General features: G+C 40.6%; 1 protein-coding gene across 3 annotated transcripts in view; it reads left to right on the plus strand.

Moving 5' to 3' along the window:
• Pcsk5 (proprotein convertase subtilisin/kexin type 5) overlaps positions 1 to 21,521 on the plus strand; it is a 434,973-nt gene that overhangs the window by 269,568 nt on the left and 143,884 nt on the right. For all 3 annotated transcript variants that reach the window (XM_059259884.1, XM_059259894.1, XM_059259903.1), the window contains exons 14-20: positions 2,086 to 2,229; positions 8,009 to 8,111; positions 11,886 to 12,079; positions 15,368 to 15,452; positions 19,417 to 19,514; positions 19,938 to 20,067; positions 20,754 to 20,869. In XM_059259884.1, the coding sequence (XP_059115867.1) occupies positions 2,086 to 2,229; positions 8,009 to 8,111; positions 11,886 to 12,079; positions 15,368 to 15,452; positions 19,417 to 19,514; positions 19,938 to 20,067; positions 20,754 to 20,869 (870 nt within the window). The remainder of the gene's footprint in view (positions 1 to 2,085; positions 2,230 to 8,008; positions 8,112 to 11,885; positions 12,080 to 15,367; positions 15,453 to 19,416; positions 19,515 to 19,937; positions 20,068 to 20,753; positions 20,870 to 21,521) is intronic.

Below are 21,521 nucleotides of genomic sequence, written 5' to 3' on the forward strand. Positions count from 1 at the left end.
TTCCCTCCATTTAAAAAAAAAGTATTAAATACTTAGCTAGATGTAGCATATACCTGTAATCCCAGCACTCAGGAACTACAGCATCAGCAGGATCATAGCAAGATCAAGGCCAGCCTGGGCTATGGAGTGAGGTCATCTCAGAGAAAGGAGGAGGGCAAGAGGGAGAGAAGGAGAACTGTAGGCTGCAGTCATGTTGGGATATCCTTATAGCAGTCTCTAGGCCAAGGGTAATCCCATTTGAGTCAACACTTTGAAACAGTTCGTAAGGTCAATTTTAGATCCAAAGGGAATCAGGTTTATAGGTGGTAGAGAAATGGGATGACCTGCCATCCTTGTGTTGTGCACCCCATTAGGAGTCAAGCAGAAATCCTGTAAAAAGGAAGATTTCTCCAGCATTGCTGCCTCGAGGTCATCAAATAAATCACCCACGTGCATTGGCCATTCTCTTCTCACCACTGCTTATGCATGCTGCTTAAAATTCTGACACAAGTAGCCTTCACCTTGTGAGTAGTATGGCAATTAACAAAGAAAAGGTAGCCAAGAGCAAACCATATATAAATAAACCCACCATACTAGCTCAATACATAGATTCATAAAACTGAGTGCATGACAGAAATATCTGTGGTTCTAAACTTATGGTGCCTCAGCTGGAAAGTCTTGAACTTGGGGTTGGTAAGATGGCTCAGTAGGTAAAGGAACTTGTTACCAAGACTGACTACCTAAATTGAATGTCCAGAGCCTGTAGATGTAACCAACCGTCTTATTAAATAAGAAACACAGAGCCGATTCAGAGAAGAAAGCCAAGAGGTCAGAACTAAGAGCCTTACCCTTCCTGCTTCAGCTATCCTGCTTCAGCCAAGAGAGCTCTCCGAAAAAGAGCCTACTTCCTGTGTGTACGTCTTTAAATACTCTAGATGTTCTGCCTTCTCATTGGTTGTAAACTAAACACGTGACTGCCTTGTCATTGCCTGTATGTACCGCCCTCCAGGTCCTTAAAGGCGTGTGCCACCACCGCCACGCACTTGCTATGGCTCTATAACTGTGACCCCCAGGCAACTTTATTTATTAACATACAATTAAAATCACATTTCAGTACAAGTAAAATACCACCACAAGAGCCCCCATGGTAAAAGGAAAGAACTGTCTCCCAAAAAGTGTCTTTTGACCGCCCCCATACATGCCCACACATACATTCTTAGCTAATTAATTAATGAAACAAAGGTGTTATTATTTTTAATGTTTGACTTAAAATCACATAAATAAAATGTATTGAGAATAATCTTAGTTGTGTTATTTTTCCCAGGCTAGTAATGTGTGACTTTTCCTTCAGGTAGGTGAAGAACCATCCATTCCGCCTGAGATGAAGCACCTACAATAGACCAAAAAATTTCCACCCAGGTCTAGCTTCATGAACCACTGAGTTCATTAAGGTGACTTATAGGCACATGAGTGAGGGGTTACCTGCAGCCCACAGTATTTAGGAGAATGTTCTGCCATGGTGTAGTTTATTATCCGTGGCCATGGATTTATGTCTAGTACCATCTTGAGGACCTGAATTTCTCAGTTAATTTTAGTTCACTTACATTTAAATAGCCAAGTATATCTAATGGCTGTCATATCAGACAGCACCATTTTAAAAATCATCTAAATACAAATACTGAACAACTGACTATGGAATTGGGTGCAAAGAAGAATTGTCTTATTAACACATCAGACACTATCAAAACCATCTCAAAAGCTGAGGTAGGATCTTGGTATCTCAAAAAACAAAGCCTGCCCTACACAGCTAGTATTCTCTTAAATATTCATAATTTGCAATTCATCCTTTGATCCAGTGATCAGAAGTACATTTATTTCCCAGTTTTCCTGTTGTAGATACACAGTAAATGTAGGGCATGTGAACGGGCAAATTTCTAGTTCTGCAAATGGAAGGAATGTGCATTTCTTACCTTGCATCAAGTACAATTCCTGTCAACCTTGCCTCTGTTCCACCGTGGCTTTTTCTTGTAGAGAAGGACTGACCTGAAGCTGAGTAGTTATCTGAGATTATCCAGTCACAGTCTGTGTTTGTTATTGTTTCTCAAGGTAAATTGAAAGAATGGTCCTTGGTCCTCTATGGCACATCTGTACAACCATACTCCCCCACCAATGAGTTTCCCAAAGTAGAACGCTTCCGCTACAGCCGAGTGGAAGACCCCACAGATGACTATGGTGCTGAAGATTATGCGGGTGAGTTGAACATAACCTAAGAAAGCTCAAGCATGTTCCTGGAATGTGGAATAACATGATGTGATTGATGTACTGTAATACGCTTCAAAGATGTGGAACAATGTGCATTATATTTAGCATCTATCCATAGTCAGGAAATTTTTCTTCCCCAAATATTTGTGTGTACATTATTATACTAATAAATTCATTTAAGTAGCTGTATGTGTTGTCTACACAGATAGCCAATCCTGTGACTGTAGGATGATATATTTTATCTGATTTTTTTAAATTCTTTTAACTTTTATTGATTCTTTGTGGATTGTACATCATGCATTCCAATACCACTTATCTCCCCATCCCCTTGCAACTTCCCGCCTCCAAACAAAACAAAATTTAAAAAAAAAAAAAACCAACCAAACAAACAGAAAAAGAAAAAGAATCTCATTGTGGAAGCCATAGTGTGGTCTGTTGACCACACCGTTTAGTGTCGTGGGAAGTTTCTCCAGTCCTATCTGGACCTCAGGGCCAGACAGATCTCTCCCACCGGTCCCACAGCCACTTATAAAATAATCCGCTAGCTCACACAGTGCAGCCTGCAGCAAAGAACGGGTCCACTTCTACTCTCGGGTCCTCAAATCCAGTTCACCTGCACTCACACCACCAGGGCCACTGGTGTATGTTATCTGTGATTGGAGACACAAATTGCTTAGAATTATACACTGATTTAGACAGGTTTGAAGAAATAGGTTTCCTGTCTTTGCATATATATATATGCATATATATTTGCATATATATATGCAAAGACATATATATGAATATATATATTCATATATATGATGAATAAAATAAATATAATATGTGTATATATAGAGAGAGTTAAAAGAGAAGGAGGGAGAAAGAGAGAGAGGGAAATTGGGAATTCATTAGAATGGTTTACAGGCCTAGTGGTCCAACTAGTCCAACAATGGCTGCCTATGAATGAAAGGTCCTAGAATCCAGTACTTGTTCAGTTTATGGGGCAGGAGTCTCAGCTGGTGTTCAGTATATGTTGGAATCCCAAAGAAGTGGACTCTGATGCCAGTGAAGGAATGAACTCGCCAGAGAGAGCAAGATCAAGCAGGCAAAGAGAACAAGCTTCCTTCTTACATATCCTTTATGTAGGCTGCCAGCAGAAGGTGTGTCCCAGTTAAGGGTGGATCTTCCCACCTCAAGAGATCTGGATTAAAGGGGTATCCTTCTACCTCAGAAGATTTGTATTAAAAGTGGGCCTTCCCACTTCAAATGATTTAATTAAGAAAAAAAAAAAAAAACCTCCCAGGTGTACCCAGCCACTTGGGTTTTAGTTCATTCCAGATGTAGTCAAGTTGACAGCCAAGAATAGCCATCACAGAATATATCTTAAATTATTTCTTTAGATGGAGTTTTGTTCTGAGATTATGGCTACAAAGTGGATAATCAGTTTGAATCCTAAGTGGAAGCCTTCTGTCACACTGAATTCCAGACAACCATGTCAGGCTACACAGGCCAGTTCAGGGGTGCTAACAGTGTTCATTCTTGCCAGCCTTGACTGGAAAGAAGAAAAGGAAAACTGAACATGGATATTTTCAAATGTTTATAGCTTTGGTTGCTAGTAAGCCTAAATGTGTTTTCTCTGTAGTTCTCAAGATTAAATGTCGCATTGTTTACCCATTTTCTATTTAAGGGGATAGCCATTCCCTTCTCTATAAGAACTCAGTAAGCTACTGCCTTCCCATCATCTTACAGCTCCTGAAAACACACCCTCAGCTATCCCTTTCCAGAGTGACTTTTATAATGCATTGTTTCACAGAAAATACCAATAGAGGGGGTGGTTTGTACTTTCTATACAACATTTTTATTGCTGTTATTTTCAGAAATTTTATCCTTTAATATCAGCTAAATGTCCAAATGTTTTGTCTTGGTAATCTCTTTATGTTTCTCCAATTGGCTGATTGGTTTGGTTTGGTTTGGTTTGGTTTGGTGTATATAGTGCAGATTGAAACTAACTTTATTTTCCAAACAAATGTGTGTCATTGACTGAGCAGTTGCCCCCTTTATCAACTCCAATGCTTTCTTTACAACAGTGTAGTGAGTTCTTAGATCAAGGTCTCTGCTGATCCACTATTTCTAAGTCATCAACATAATAATTCCTAAATCAATATCACCTGCTCGAGTGTCTTTCTTGATTTTTACTTAATGAGTTTTTCTTCCCCTTTCTCTTTCTTCTCTTCACCCCTCTTGTCCTACTTTACTTTCTGTTGCTATGGAGAATGAAAAGCAATTTGGGGATGAAAGGCTTTGTTTTAGCTCATAGTTTATAGTCCACTGAGAAGGGAAGTCAGAGCAGGAACTGAAGAGCCATGGAGGAAGGCTCCTTTTCAGATTTGCTTTCCTTGGCTTTCTCAGCTTGTTTTCTTATACACCTCATGCCCACCTGCCCAGGGATGGCACATCCTACAATGGCCTGGGCACTCCCACAGCAATCAAGACAATGCAGTATGACGTGCCACAGGCCATTCAGATGTAAGCAGCTCCTCCTCGGCTGAAGTCCCTCTTCCAAGATGACTAATCAAGTTGACAAAAAAAATAAATAAATAAAATAAAATAAAACCACTGGCTTCTCCCCCTTTTCTCCCCTCTTCTCCTGTGCTGGAGCCTGGCACACACATACCCTACCTTCAACCCCTGTAGTCTATTTTAACATTTTCAAACATCTACTTCCAGTTTTCATAAAGATCATTGTCCTCCTCTTCTTCAGATGAAATTTTAAATGACTAAAGTCTCATTTTAGTTTCCCATTTGAACTTAATTGGAATTTACATGCAATCTCATGGGAAGACTTATTTTTGTATTAGTCTTCCATATAAAATAGAACATGCACCATTTTATTTTTATTTATTTATTTGTTTGTTTGTTTGTTTGTTTGTTTGGTTTTACAAGCGGTGGTGGCACACACCTTTAATCCCAGCACTCAGGAGGCAGAGGCAGGTGGATCTTTGTGAGTTCGAGGCCAGCCTGGTCTGCAGAGCGAGATCCAGGAAAGGCACAAAGCTACACAGAGAAACCCTGTCTCATAAAACCAAAAAATAAAGTAAAAAAAAAAATAAAAAAGCACCATTTTATTGAAATCATTTAGCCTGATGTAATTTCTTCTTTTTGTCATACTTAGTTGTTTTTAGTATTGTTACCCTTGTCATGGAAAATAATCCTATACTGTTCCACTATGTATAGTAGTGTTTAGGAAGTCTGTTACCCTACTGCATTGTTGTCTTTTCTCTGAACGTGTGGCCCACTTTTTTATTGAATTTATTGTTTTGAAGTCAATATTCTAATTTTTTTTTACTTTATTTCTGAATCTTGTCTTGTTGTATTGACAACCAATTCTAGGGACATCCTGCCCTTTCAAGATATGACACATAACATCATTTGCCAAAGCTCTGCCTAATAAAGAAGTATTTATAAATTGAAATGTGATGTATTTTTAAACAAAAAAATTGTTCCTGTAGTTCAGGGATTCCCCTCTTGATGCTGAGGTAAACATTTTTAGTTAATTATTTGATTAGAATGTCTTAAATGTGCAATAGGTTCTTCTATTGTAAATAGGTAGTATACCCTGGAGTCAATAACATGCTTGGATAATTAAGACCAAATGAGCTAACCAGAGCTAGATTGTGTCAGCTTTTGTCTCATCTTGTTTTGCTTTGAACTTGTCATGTTACTGTTTATATTATAACTAGAAACCATTTCATCTTCTGTGACAGGAGAAAGGGTATCCAAAATCATAAATGGAACACAACAGTAAATAAGCTATTACTCTCTCTTGTATCCCAATTTTGACAAATTCAGATTCAGATTTGGTAATGTTAAAATTCTGAGCACAATAACACATCCTTGCCTCTTTCTGATTACATTTCTAGAGCATTGATGTTGGCACTTGTAAGAGAACAAAGACAATTTTATGTCACCATTATCCTGAAATTCACAAGGCTGTGCTATATCTGGAACAATTTAAGATTGCAAAAGAAGGAACATGGTGTGTGAACCTGCCATACATACACCTTTGGCACATATCACAATACATATTTGTAGGGTTTTTAAATGTATAAAAATACAATCTAATGAAAATTTAGGGCTACCTATGTCTGTCTGTCTGTCTGTCTCTCTCTCTCTCTCTCTCTCTCTCTCTCTCTCTCTCTCTCTCTCTCTCTCTCTGTGTGTGTGTGTGTGTGTGTGTGTGTGTGTGTGTGTGTGTGTGTGTCTTTAGCCTTCACTAGAGGCCAATCTGATTAGAGGCACAGGTGACCGTATCACTGACTCTCAAAGACTGTGATATCCGCAGCTGTCTTAACTCACACAACACAGTCACCCCTCCCCTGGTGTACAGTGGTGGATGGCTGAACTGTCCCAAGTTGTACTAGCTGTGAAATTTAATTTGGAAATCAATTTAAGACTCTTGGGGAAAGAGAAATAAACAGTGTTGTCAAATGACTCTTGGAATTAATCAGGAATGCCTTCAAGCCCTCAGAATTTTAAAATCACTTATTCCATTCAGACCATGAGGACATTTCGAATACATGATTTGCTTCCTTTAAACAGATCTGTACTAGACCTCTGGGTATTTCTTCATCCCAGCTTTCCAAGCCATGTGATTCTGGGCAAGCCATTGTAACTCTTAGAAAATCAGGTTCTCATCAGTGACTAGCACATCTTTTTCCAAGTCCTCCTACCTGAGTTCTAGCATTTTATGTTTGTGTGATATAATAATTATAGAGCCTAATTCTCTAATGGTTAAAAGAGACCTCAGAGGTTAAGCAATAAATCACTTTGATTAAAGCCAATAGAATTCAAGCACTTCTGATTCCCTTCACCTACATTTTGCATATTTCGAGAAATTATGTATAGGTATTTAAAATCACAAGAATTTTTTGGTGTGAAGGAGCTTAAAATTAATGAGTCCAGATATACTAAAAGTTGGAGATCAAGAAGAAAGAAGTAAATGCTTCTTTGAATTACCTATGCCCTGCTCTGTGCCAGTCATAGCACAACCCACTCCTCTGGTATAGTTTTTGCTTACTATAAATTGTCTCTCATATAATACCAAAGAACGTGTAGCACAAGAACTTAGGAACCTTCATCCTAAGTGTGGACTTCTTTAATCTGGTTGGCAGTTTTGAATTTATATGTCATACCTTTGTTGAGCTGCCCTTTGATCTTTGGTAGAACACAAACTTAAATCTTTCTGTGCCTGAAGCGCTTTATGATCCAAGACTAGGGGCTGAGGAGTTGGTGCCATGTGCCATAGTGATATTTCATGATGGCTGTAGTATTTCGGAGATAACTCAGTGGCTTTAATGACCTTAGACAAGATGCAAAATCTTCCCTAGGTGTTGAGTACAGGTTTTTTTGTTGGTAATCTAACTTGTCCATAAATACCATATAGTTATTGCTATGCATGGTAACTACAGTTTGCTACAGTGGAGCTGATCACTGGAATACCAAATGCTTATTGTCATTCCCAAAGCCCCAAGGCTACCATATGTGATATAAACACCAGGCCATGCCCATAATTTATATTCTTGACTCTTCAGCAATTGACATTTTGCCTTCAACCAAGGGTTCTGTCTTGGGCTTATAGCTACATTGACCGTTGTTCCACCATCTTAAAGAAATTGTCACTGTGTTGTGGCAAGGGGCTAAAATGTCTTATTCTATTCCAACTTCAAGATTAAACTGACTTACTAGCATCATTTTCTTTTTCTAACTTCTGATCTCTTTTTGAAAGGTCCCTGTGACGCTGAATGCAGTGAGGTTGGCTGTGATGGGCCAGGACCAGACCACTGCAATGACTGTTTACACTACTACTACAAACTGAAAAATAACACCAGGTAAGAGAGCCATGTCCTCACATGTTCCCTAAAGCATACTCCATATGTCCTAGGCATTCCTGTGGGGCCAGCCACATAGAGGATGCATACATAGTACTGTATTCCCAGGTTCCCCTACCAAGCTCTAAGCATAAAAAGGATGTTCCTGCTGAGGCTCATGACAGTCTTGTCACTCCCAAGGGTGAAAACCATACTGATTTACACAGTGAGAAATTGGCATAGTTTTTAGTTACCTTTCTCCTCGCTGTGACAGAGCACCAGACAGAGGCAACGAAAGGAAGGAAAAGCTTATTTCTACTCACAGTGTGAAGAGACGCAGTCCATCCTGGCAGAGAAAGCATGACAGTTGGGTCCAAAAGGAGCTGGTCACATTGTGCCCATCATGAAAAAACAGAGCAATGCTGGTCATTTCTGGTGTTCAAATGGCTTTTTGCTTTTTCCCTCTTTTTAATAAGCTGGGGATCTTGCCTATATTCAGAGTGGATCTTTCCTTGTAGGTTAAACCTTCCTGTAAAAACCTTCACAGGCACATCTAGAGCTAATTTGAAGTTGCTCCAGGTTGACAGTGAGGATTAACCATCCCAGGTCTATACCTGGTCAACTAAAACTAAAGCATATTACTGTTAATAATTACATCCCACCTCTGATCCTCCAAGACTCATAACCCTCTTATAATGTAAAGTACATTACATTCTTACTCTTTAAGAATCCCCTGAATCTTCACAGACCTAACAGTATTCGAAAACCTAAAGTCTCTAAGTTTAGACTTTTTACATACTTACTCTTAACTGTAATCCCTTATAAAACCAGGTTCCATACTTCCAATATATAATGGCATGGAATATACATTCTATTTCAAAGTTGAAGAATTGGGGTGTTGCAAAGAAAGATCAGACCAAAGCAAGATCAAAACCCAGAAGAGCAAACATGGAATCCTGCAGCTCTAATCTGGTGTCTGGGTCCCTTGTCACACTCTGACCTCCAGCAGTCTTGGCTATGCCAACCCCTCCACTTCTGCCACCTGCAACACATGTTTCCTCTCTCATAAAATGGCTCCATTCGTTGACTATACCTTTCTTTCATGAACATCCCAGAGTCCTGGCATCTCCATCATCCTAGGGTCTCCCTTATGTCGTAGGCCTTACTTTTCCAGCTTCACACAGTACCTCTCAGAGCCTCCTTGCAGAGAATCTGACCTTGCCTCACACTGACTGTCCCCAGCAGCTTTCTGGAACCTAGATATAAGCCTCCACAACGTTATAATGCTTGCCCCAAAGGGCCAACACTGTGAATGATGCTGTCAAGTTCTGGTGTGAGTTTGAAATATAGCTTGACCCCCATTTACCTCAGGTGCAGTGGCCTCTGTGCCTTGGCAGTTAACATGTGATGAAAAGGCTTCCCTGCGCCATTGTTTTCAGCAGGGCATCATGTCAGCACCATTCTCTGCTCAGTCAGCCTCGTTTCAAATGGATTTGCATTTTCCCAAGTGAGAGCATGCAGTGTGTGGGGTCTTCCCGTAATGGCCCTTTTCATGCTCCTCCAGGAAGGAGTGAGGTTTCAGAGACCTCTCAGATGATTACACCTCTGTCCTTAGTGATGGTTTGAAACTCCCTTCCTGTTTTTCTCACCCAGGCACATGTTTCACATCTCTTAGCTCTCACTCACTCTGACTAGAGTAGTAAGCAGTAACCGTACCACAGCATGGACGTTAGGCTGTCTTACAGTTTCCTCCACCAAACTGCTACAACTTTTTATTGAGCCTCACTCAAATGCTCAGTACCCAGATAGAGTGCAGTTCTGCCAGAACGTACTATAAATGACCTCTAATGCAGGTCACATAGAGTCCTTATTTCCCTCTGAAACCTCAGACCAGGCCTCTGTTGTCTGTATTTTTCTCAGCATTCTGGTCTGATAAATTCCTGTGGGGGTGGCCCCATCAGCTCTCCTTGGAGCATTTGGTGCTTCTGTAGCCTGAATTTCCACATGCTCAAATGTTTCCATATTCCTCTTACAGTCCTGTAACTACATGGTCAGGTTTATCACAGCCGATAACCCCACTCATGATACCGATTCTCTGCATTAGTTGCTTTTCTCTGGCTGTGACAAAAATACCTGTCAAAAGCAAACTACAGAGCAGTTTGTTTTGACTCCCACTCTGAAGGAAAATAGTTCATCGAGATACTATAGGCATAGTGGAGAGAGCGTGAGACAGTTAGCCACAGTGAGTCAGCACTCAGCTCAGCATAGGTGCTCAGCTTCCTTTCTCCTTTTTCCCTTTGTATTCAGTCTGGGACCCAAGTCCATGTATGGCATGGTGCTACCTACATTTAGGGAGGGTCTTCAACTCAGTCTCTGGAAACTATCCTCATAGATGTATCTGTAGGTGTAGCTCCTAGGTGACTCCAAATTGAGTCAGGTTAATGCAGAATATATGCCATGTAACTGCAAATGCTTTCTCACTTTTGGAGGCATGGTGAGGTGAGACCAGCTGTGCACTTAGCATGCTGGTCTTCTTTAGTGCTTTCTTTTGCAAATTAGCAAATTAAAATTACATATATTTATGAAATACGACATGATGTTGTACATTGTAGGATGACTGAAACTATTTAATATATATATATTCTCAAATGCTCATTATTTTTTTGTAATGAGAACATTTTAAATTGACCTTTCTAGGAATTTTCAAGTATACAACATGTTACTATTAACTCTAGCCACCATGATGTAAAATATATCTGTTGAACTTAGTCATCCTATCTGAAGTTATGTTTGTCCTTCCTGGACATGTGAGTGCCTGGGCCAGACATACTCACTTTTTACATTCCCTAACATGTGACCATTCATACTGGTCTCTGTTCTTAATCTTCCACTGTAGACATTGAAATAGAGCCTGTGCCTCTTAGCCTCTGGTTTCTGGCTATGCAAATATGTCCCCATGGATTCAAGCTACAAACCAGTGCCTGCCCACACAAAGCCCATCCAGTCCAGCTTACCTTCTCATCCTCTTTCAGGCAAAACTGTGTTCTAGGAACAGTGCTCAGGCTCCTGAGCAGACACAGCCAAGCTCAAATCCTGTTTAAATCCATGCTAGAGGTTAAATGCCTCAAGGGGAAAGGCTCTCCACTGTCTCGGTGCTGGTGCTATCTGCTGCGCTAACCAAAATGCCTGGTGTTCACTTTGTGCTCAATAGGTATTTAAATAAGTAAAGCCTTGTTTTCAGTTATAGATAGTTAAGGAAGCTGGCTTTTTTAAAGAAGAAAGTTTCTGGTGAACAAAACTGTGTGTGTGTGTGTGTGTGTGTGTGTGTGTGTGTGTGTGTGTGTATTCATTTAGATAAGAACACACCACATCTACCTACATGTACACACAAGCCAAAAGACAAATTTCACACGGAAGTGGACTGAACACATTATTTTAATGACCTTTTCCATAAAGCTATGGCCCATATTTGTTTTCCCCCAGATTCAACACCATAGGCTAGTTCTTGAGATTCAAACTCCAGTTATCATTTCTTTCACATAGCTAGACCTTGACTAGAAGATAGCAGACAATGAAATACCTGTTTACTGTGTGTGGTGCTGTCTAGCTGCAATGCCCCTCCGACTTCCTGCACAGGAGGAAGCTTTACCAGGCAGATTTGGTGCTTTGGATCTGGTGTTGGCATCCCCGCTGAAAATTAACCTTAAAACTGCAGGCAGCTGTGGACCTTTCAACAAGAATGCTGAGGTCTGAGTGTTGCTGAGTAACCATTCCTTTTACCATCCCACAATGCAGAATTTGTGTCTCCACCTGCCCTCCTGGCCACTACCATGCTGACAAGAAGAGGTGCCGGAAGTGCGCGCCCACCTGTGAGTCCTGCTTTGGCAGCCACAGTAATCAGTGCCTGTCCTGTAAAGATGGCTACTTCCTGAATGAAGAGACCAGCAGCTGTGTTATTCAGTGCCCTGATGGGACATACCAGGATACCAGTGAGTTGCTTTCAAATGTTTGGGTTTTTAAAAAGATAAGATTTTCATTTGAGTAACTCTATGCATGAAATCTGGGCTCTGCTTAGTATCAAACAGAACCTAGCCAGGTCATTAAAGAAATACTTTAGAAGTATTATATAGAGGTGTCTGCAACTACCTGTAGCAGAGGACCCTCACAATCCCTCCCATCATAATGATATGCTAGTAGACTTAGAACGCTGGAGATATAATTGCCCCTGGAATTTATTAAAGCAGAAGGATGTGAAGTCAACTGAGCAAAGGGAAATAGGGAAGTCTAAAGGAATCTAGAACCATGCTTCTGAGAGTGAGCACTCAACACATGTTTAATCCCCCCAGCAACCATCTGTGATAGCATGCATGAAACACTATATACAAGGGAACTTCAGTAGAGACTCTATGTCCCTGGTCATCATTAGGAGCTGAACAGATAGACACTACCTTCCAGGCAGACACCATAAACCATGCTGCTTGTATAGTTTTCACAGTGTTAGCTAGTCTCATCAGAATGATGGAAACCTTCCCTTAGTCCAAGTTTCCAGGAGCCAGCTGTTGGCCAACCTGATAAGTAGGATGGCAGTCAGAGTTGCTCACATCTGCACATTAACCAAACAGGATTTTGAAAAGTTTCAAAAACATGAAATGTAGAATGAACATGTGTCAGAAACATTTTGCTTGTTAATGAATAAATGATCTAAGATAGTAACTAATGAAACAAGCAAGAGGATAATGGTCCATAAGATGATCAAGTACTGTAGTCCCCTAGGAAAGGGAAGAAGAAATCCTTTCATGGATCTGGTAAGGTGGCTTAGTGGTTAGGATTGTGGGTAAGAGGCTCAGGCCCTCCAGAGGACCTGAGTGACATTCACAGCAGCTCACAACCACCTGTAACTGTAATGTCAGAGGACCCAGTACCCTCTTCTAGCTCTTGAAGATACCTGCATTCACAAGCATGTACTGACACACAGATAGACACATAATTTTAAGGAAAGACAATAAAGAAGTAAGAAAGGGAGGGACGGAAGAGAAATAAGGAAAGTCCTTTTATTGAGTTAGAGATGAAACGGAGTTAGACAGGGCAATACCAGTAGGTTTGGGGAGGGGGTATTTATTTCTTTCAGCCAGATAACTACTGCTTTACTAAACAGCAATCCGTACATTGATGTGTAACTTCTCAAAGGTTAGCCCTTATTAACTGTAATTAACAAACAGGCAAGACACAAGGTCACTAGTCTGTGCTCAGACTTTGCTTCAGTGTGGCCCTCCCAGGGTTGTAGGTATCTCTGGCTTTGTTTCTGAGCTCTAGATAATTGGTCACACATCACACATAGTCTATGATGGCACTGAACACTGAAATGTCATGTTGCTGCACAACCTGAGACTCTTTTCTCTTTAAAGATTAGACAAAAAGTCTTGCCTCTTAAGAATTGGCGTTCTCAGGCTGCGAGAGGGGTCAGCAGGAAAAAGTGCTTGCCAGGCAAGCCTGACAGCCTGAGTTCAATGCCTGGAACTCAGAGTGGACAGAGGTTAGACTACCAAAGATTGTCCACTGATCTCCCTGTGTGTGCCTGCACATACACACACACACACACACACACACACACACACACACACACACGGTAATAATAAAGAAATAATTTTTTACAGAAGTAAAACTTAAGAGTGGGCAATTCTCTGGGTAGATCAAACCCTAATTCCATCCTTGGGAGTAATAGGGATTCTCCTGAGGTTGTTATTTGCCTTGAAATTTGGAATATAACTTTCACCTTGATAGGGGAAGGAAAACTTAGAAGATAAAGAGGGTCATAAGAGATCCACAGAAGTGCACAGTATTTCTTAGGAAGCCTTGCACGTGTTAAGTGTGTGTTTCATCACTGAGCACCCAACAGACTATTCCTTTCTAAAGAACCATGGAGTAGACACTTGAGAAGCTGTTCAGTTCCTTCAACCACCATATAGCATTGGTTCAAGTGGTCACTGTATCTCTCCTATTGCCTGTTACAGTTTCTCCCTCTAGTAAGCCCATTTACATACAGCACAGTGATCAGGTATGACCATGGCTACTAATAATTGCTGAGAACACATTCACAATGATTTATAGTTGATCTTTTCCCCTTGAATAATCCCATTAACTTGCCAAGATAAGCTGAGAGCTAGGGTTCACTGAAGTCTTCACTGGCGAGCCCGGAGTCTAGAGACACTGAACTTGCCCACTGGAAGAGCTGAAAGCAGAATGCAAATCCCAGGCCTGTGACTTCAGGTCCAAGGCCAGAAACTGTGTTCTTAATGTCACAGTACGGGCTGCAGTGTAGCTCCTAGAATACTGTCAAGGGCTTTGCGTTTCTTGCTGAAAGACACAGAATACTCAGTAGGTTCATATAGGAATTCATCTCCATGGAACCTTGATGAATATCAACACTTAAAGAGCAGAGAGAGGAGAAGTCTGTGGACAATGTTTTGTTTTGTTCTGTATAGAAAGATAGACAGATAGATAGATGGATGCATGGATGCATGGATTACGCTCTGGCATAACAGAGCATGTACTCAATTTCTAGCAAAAATTTAACAAAGCTAAAAGGCCTTTATTAACATGTCAAGTCACTACTTTTCATGATAAAGCTGTTGTGTTTGCTGTTTGGGGGGGGTTGGTTTGTTTTTGTTTTTGTTTTTTTGCAGTGTGGAGCTGGGTTTGTTATTTAATAAGAAAACTTATGGTGTATTCATTCCAACTAATACACTTCTAACAGAACATAGATGTTATTGTAACAAAATCATTTTTACATTCACTCCACAGCAGCTGTCAGGCATTCCACTGTTTGAGATGACACATGAAGTCCTTACTTTGAAATCTTTTGTGTCTGCTCCCTTTTCTGCCACAGCTCACCAGATGGTCCTAAAAGCTTTGGGCATGAAGGTCTAACACTCCATGTCCACAACATCCTCTTTATCAGTTAGCAATATTGCCCTCATTTAATAAGTGAGATTTCTTGTTTTAAAGTTAGAAAACCCTGCTTTGAAAAAAAGAGTTGAAAGAAGTAAGAACTATAAATTTTTCAGCTGAGTTTCTGGAGTCTGTCTGCATTGTGCCACACAAGTGCCTGGTGCTTCCTGGTGTCACAGTTCGTGCAATCAGCTGCCTAAACTTTTCAGTGCAGCTTTCCAGATGAGCCCATAGGCAGTACAGGGCACATTCTTAAACACTGGGACATCTCCATTCTTTTATGGAATCCAATTGACTGCATAATAACTGTTTCTTTTTTTTTTTAACAGAAAAAAATATTTGTGGGAAATGCAGTGAGAACTGTAAAGCATGCACTGGATTTCACAACTGCACGGAATGCAAGGGCGGGTTAAGGTAAGAGAGTGAGATCCAGCAAGAGACACCACCTTCAAGGGAGCTTTGCAGAGCAAACTGAACAGAAAACATGAGAGTAGCATGCCAACAAATAGTTCTCTTCCATCTTCCCTCAGCCGGACTCTAAGTGAAGCACTTCCCTGCTATTTGGATTATCTCTACAATATATGTGAAAAGATGGGATGCCATCTTGGCTAAGGAAAGATTATAAACCAAATAAATTCCCTATAAAGATGAAGATTTGGTGGGTAGAGAGATGGCCTAGCAGTTAAAGAGCACTTGCTGATCTTGCTGTGGACCTGGGGATCGATCCCCAGCTCCTACATGGTCGCTCACAATCATGTAGCTCCAGTTCCAGGAGATCCACCCGGCACATATGAGGTACACATACATGCATGTAGGTGAAACAGTCAAACACACAAAGTAATTAAATCCACAAAAAAAAATTAATTGTAAAAGAAAGATGACTCGGATATAAGTAAAAATGACCACTTGAAAAGCGTCCCTTATACGGTTTGACCTGTATTGTGCTAGTCGAGAATGACTAGGCAGATAGTGCCAGTAAATGCTATTTAGTCTGCCTGATTAAATTCTCAATGGTGGGAAGTTATTCTCTTATCTTTATTATTTCTCTACACATACGCAGTCATTCGCTTATCTTAAGTACCTCAGGTTCAGTTCCATTAGACTATCTGTGGTGTGCACATAGATTTAACACCAGGAGATGTTTTCCTCGAATTGATGATTTGCTCATTGCCAAAGCTGATATTTGGTGGACTGTAAGAGAATAATATGCAGCACAAATGACTGTGAAGCCTCTTTCCTGAGGAAGAGGTAAACATCTTCTATGCTGAGTCATGTGCAGGGCTCTGGCTTTGTATGGCATTAGCATTCTAGAGTGAACTGTTCTACAGTGGATTCCTTTTAGGTGGTAATAGAACATTTCATTCATTCCGTCTTCGATCGAAAGTCAAGTGTCATAGTGTAGGCCGCTCCCAGGCGGGTGTCCTTGACACTCGTCACTCTTGGAACATAATTGACACTTGCTAATTAGCTGTGCAATTGTTGTTTTCATAAATGCTCTTAGTAACTTAGTGCCTTGCTTCTTGGTGCTTGATAATCTTGATAAATACAAGTCTGCTCAACTGCCTGATTCTTTTTCATTTTTATTTTATGTGTATGCATTTTTTTCCTGCTTGTATGTTTGTGCACCGTGTATGTGCCTGATGCCCATGGAGGTCAGAAAGAGGCACCAGATCCCCTGATCCTGAGTTATAGACAGTTGTGAGCTGCCATGTGGATGCTGGGAATCGAACCTGGGTTCTCTGGAAGAGCAACCAGTGCTTGTAACAGCTGAGCCATCTCTCCTGTCCCCTACTTAATTCTTCCTAAAGGAACAGTGAAATGATGTGGTAGAAATCCTCTTCTGCTATTTATTAATTGTGATTTCAGGCGAGTCACATAACTGCTCTTGTCTTCCATTATTCTCATTATAAAATGGTGAGAGTAAGCTCTACTTTGCTAAACTATGGTAAAGTGTAAAGTCTGATGACTTTTATGAACTACTTACATCTGCTACATAATTGGTCCTTGGGAAATGAAAGACTATTGAGCTTATTTCTTTATTTCTTAGAGAACGTTTTATGGAGTAAGTTAAAGCAGAACACACAGCAGAAATATGAGAGCCATGCATGTAATTGTGAATGTGCCAGTAGCCGTATGAAATGGGCTAAAAAGCTGTAAGGGAAACGACTTCAATAAAATAGTTTACTTAGCCCAGTGTGTCTAAAATATTACAATTATAACATATGGCCAACATAAAAGAAAACTAGTTGTGAGTTACTCTACATCCTTTATTGTTTTATTAAGTCTTTGAAGTCTGGTATATATGCTCTTAACATATGTCTAAGACTTGACAATAACGTTTATGAGAAATATCTGTATTAAGATACTTTTAAATCTAATTGAGAGAGCAAATTTTATAAAGCCACCCTATTCCAAATGTGCTGAGAAGTTTGCCAATAACTGAATCTAGTGTAGTTTTTTCAAATATAGACATAAATTAATTTAAACTCAACAAAAATTTAAAATTCATTTCCTTCGCAGCACTGGCCTCACCTCAAGGGCTCAGTAGCCAGGTGGATAGCACAGGCCTGAACTAGCTGGTTTATGCAGGAAGGAACGGAGGCAGTCCTGAGCTGGGCTGGTGGACCTCACGATGACTATATTTTGGGAGCCGCGGACTGCTCAGAGTTCAATGACTGCTCTCTGTGGTCCACCCCTTCCTTCATCAATTCCTGCACAGTGCAGCCTCTGTCTCCTGCTGAATGGAAGCCAACCTCAGAAAGCAGTCCTTTCTTAGAGAGCCAAGGCATCTTTTCTAAAACTGTGGGACATTTTTTTTGAGTGGTCCTTATTTCATCCCACAAAAGGATTCATGTGATGCACTATGCTTGTCTCTGGAGCTGGAGGAAGAGAATGAGATCTTGGTTGGCAACAGGCCAGCAAGCTCCGAGAATGACACAGACTTTTTGTGAAGTTGCCCATTGTCATATTGAGGCTCCCTCCTAGGTGCTTCTGGGCTGACCACTTGACCTCAGAAAACCTGTAAATTTTAAAATGGTGGCTAAGAACAAGTAGGAGGAAATGCCCTTGCCTAAAGTCCAAAAAGAAAACAGTTAACATGCTAACAGGAGTATTTATGATTCTTTTCTTCAGCTACTTTATTTTTATACTCTCTCGGTTTCTTGAATGAGCAGAGGGTGAAGTAAATTTCAATTTTCACAATGACTGTGACCCATATACAAAGCAGCCAACTAGGATATAAATTGGAGCGACACAGGGTATGAGAAAGTAGAAACCATTTGACCATTTTTCCATACTTATACATTGTCCAATAGAATAAATTTGATAACAAAGTTTACACCCACTCTCTTTCAGTTTCCATTCAGTAATATTTTATATGAAATAATACAAATTCTATGTATATTTTTATTTTAAGAATCAAGCTATAAGCTTGGTGTGGTGACATGTACCTGTCATCCTGAAGGCCAGAAGGTCACCCTCAGTTATATAGCTAGTGAATTTAAGGCCAGAGTAGGCTACATGAGAGCCTGCCTCAAAATTAATTAATTAATTAGTTAATTAATTAAACTTTAGGCCTTGAAAAAATGTCATAGCTGACAGAAATTTGAAAGAAGAAATATTTTATGTTTTTATTTTATATTTTAGAAACTTAGATGTGTCTCATAGTAATAGCTAGAGAAGTAGAAATTTCAATAAATCACTTAATATTGTAGAAATACTTTCAGGAAAAAGTAAAAGAATAATACAATCAAGGAAAGTCAAGATATTTACAGACTTGCATTTTGCTGCTTACTCATTGGAGTGGCTTAAGAGAAGAACCCAATAAGAAGTAGCAACACTGTAATAGGTTATTGCCGGCCATCGATTTGTTTGCTCAGTTTTTATCATTTTGTTTCTTTATGAGTTTGAGTGTTTTGCCTGCATGTATGTATGTGCACCAAATGCACATAATACCCACGGAGGCAAGAAGAAGGTAGCAGATCCTCTGGAACTGGAATAACAGAAAGTTGTGAGCAGTCACGTGGGTGCTGGGATCGCAAACTGGTTCCTCTGCCAGAGCAAGTGCTCTAACCACTGAGCCATCTTTCCAGCCCCTTGCCAATACTCTTTAAGACTGTTAGATACTGAGTAAGGTTGAAATTCGCCAGACTGTATGACAGAGTCAAGAGAATGCCCTCTGGGCTTAGCAGCACATATGAGCGCTACAGATGTTATTACAAGTACCAAGAAAGGTCTAGGGCGGTTCTCCTTGTCTTGCAGCTTTACTAAATCTCTCGTCTCCAAGGGGAGATGGTGTTTGTTACATATGGAGTCCGTGTGTCATTGCCACTTTGTCATGGGGACAACAGCATTTACAGCTCTTCTGTGTTTCTCGCAGCCTTCAGGGATCCCGGTGTTCTGTCACCTGTGACGATGGACAGTTCTTCAATGGTCACGACTGCCAGCCCTGCCACCGTTCCTGTGCCGCCTGTGCTGGTACCTCCTCCTGCTTCTCCCCTTATTCTCCTGCTTGTGTTTTAGTTTTGCATTTGGCTCCAGCCATCTTTCTTGTAGCGCTTGGTATGTTTCAAGGAAGTGTAGAGGGCCACGTTTCTCCTGATAATTGTGCGCCAATTCTCAAACAGAAAGTCAGTCATCAGCACCTTGTCCTCATGGAGAAACTTAAATACCACGGTGGTGTCCTTTCCTTGGAAGAACCGGTGTTCTTGGCAAATAGATTCAGTTAAAAACACAAGAGCCCCTCCCAGCCCCCCGGAAGGAAAGTACGTTTATGAGTTAAGATGGCGGTAGATGGATGTGGCTTCCACAGACTGCTATGGAATTCCATACTTCAGACCCTTCTGAGGCTTTTTTTTTCCCCCTTCTGTTTCTGTTTCTTGCATGTGCCTTGCATTGAAGGAGCTGGAGCAGATGGGTGCATTAACTGCACCGAGGGTTATGTCATGGAAGAGGGAAGATGTGTACAGAGCTGCAGTGTGAGTTATTATTTGGACCATAATTCAGATAATGGACAGAAATCCTGCAAGAGGTAAGTCCATCTGCTCTGACCCTAGACTTGACATCTGAGGTCCTTGTAGGACAGCCTTCCTACCTGAGAAGACAGAAATTCTTTTAATGATAAAGTACAATTCAGTCACTTGCCTTTGGACGCTGACCTGCAGAATTGGTTCATGTTGCCTGGTGTTTTTAACACCTCAGGACCACCTTAAAGCTTTTAGTGTATGCATGTGTGTAGTAGGTGCCTGGAGGCCAAAGGTCAGCTTCCAGTGTCTTCCTCAATTGCCCTTTCATTTTTTGAGATAAGATCACTCACCAATTTGATTAGATGGTCAAGCACAAGCCGCCAGGATCTATCTCCCTTCCCAGTGCTAGGATTTAGAGGCACAGCACAACACCAGCATGTTGACGTGGATCCTGGGGATCTGAACCTTACCAAAGTAGCCATATCCCTAACCCCAACTCCCCCTCACACGTACCTTAGAGCTTTTAAAATAATATTCCTATTCCCAGGACATGCTTTGTCTCCTTTGGCCCCAGTCTCTACCAGCCATGTTTCCTCTAACGTTATCAAACCTAACAGCAATTGTAAGAAAAGACTTTTTTGTCATCTTCAAAGGAAGAAATAATTTTAAAATGTTAAGAGCTTGATGGTGAATATACCTTCCCCTATGCCTATAAATAAGAGATTTAATAAATTGTGCATTTTGCCCATAGATGTGATAACAGCTGTTTGACATGCAATGGCCCGGGATTCAAGAACTGTTCCAGCTGTCCAAGTGGATATCTTTTAGACTTAGGAATGTGTCAGATGGGAGCCATCTGCAAGGATGGTAAGTACAGCTACGTGATTTGATCTGTGATCTTTCCACTTTACAGGCTAATGTATTTCCATTTTAATAAAGAAACTAACAAGCATGCATCTCAATAGGATATCCTCAGTATCTTGCTGACATTCACTCACCTTGAATTTACAACCCTAATGGATCATGTTGCCTTGTATTATTTTGTTATCATTGCTTAAAGACAGAATCTTACTGTGTTGCTCAGGCTGGCTTCAGACTCGTGGTCCTATTGCTTCAATCCCCTAAGGCTGTAAGCATGTATCACTGCACCCCACTTTGTTTCTCTTTATTTCTCTTTTTCTCTTTTTTAATTTTGGGAAGAAATAAGTCACCTGCAATCCCAAGATGGTTCCACTTAGTTGTTTTAATTAATAAGCTATTTTTGAAGGCAGCTTTCCCTTCATTGAAAAACTGAGCATATATTGTAGATTTCCCTTGTACTCCAAGCCTACACTTCCCCACTTTCAAAAGACCACACCACAGTGTTACATGTAACATGGCTCATAAGCCTACAATGATGCATCATTAGCATCCAAGTCCATAGCTTACACTAGCATACGTTTTGGCACTAAACATTCATTGTGTTTGAGCAAGCATACATGCTGTGTATCTACCATTATCACATCACACAAGATAGTTT

The sequence above is a fragment of the Peromyscus eremicus genome, chromosome 1 (genome assembly GCF_949786415.1).
Source record: "Peromyscus eremicus chromosome 1, PerEre_H2_v1, whole genome shotgun sequence".
In the NCBI taxonomy this organism is placed as follows: Eukaryota; Metazoa; Chordata; class Mammalia; order Rodentia; family Cricetidae; genus Peromyscus; species Peromyscus eremicus.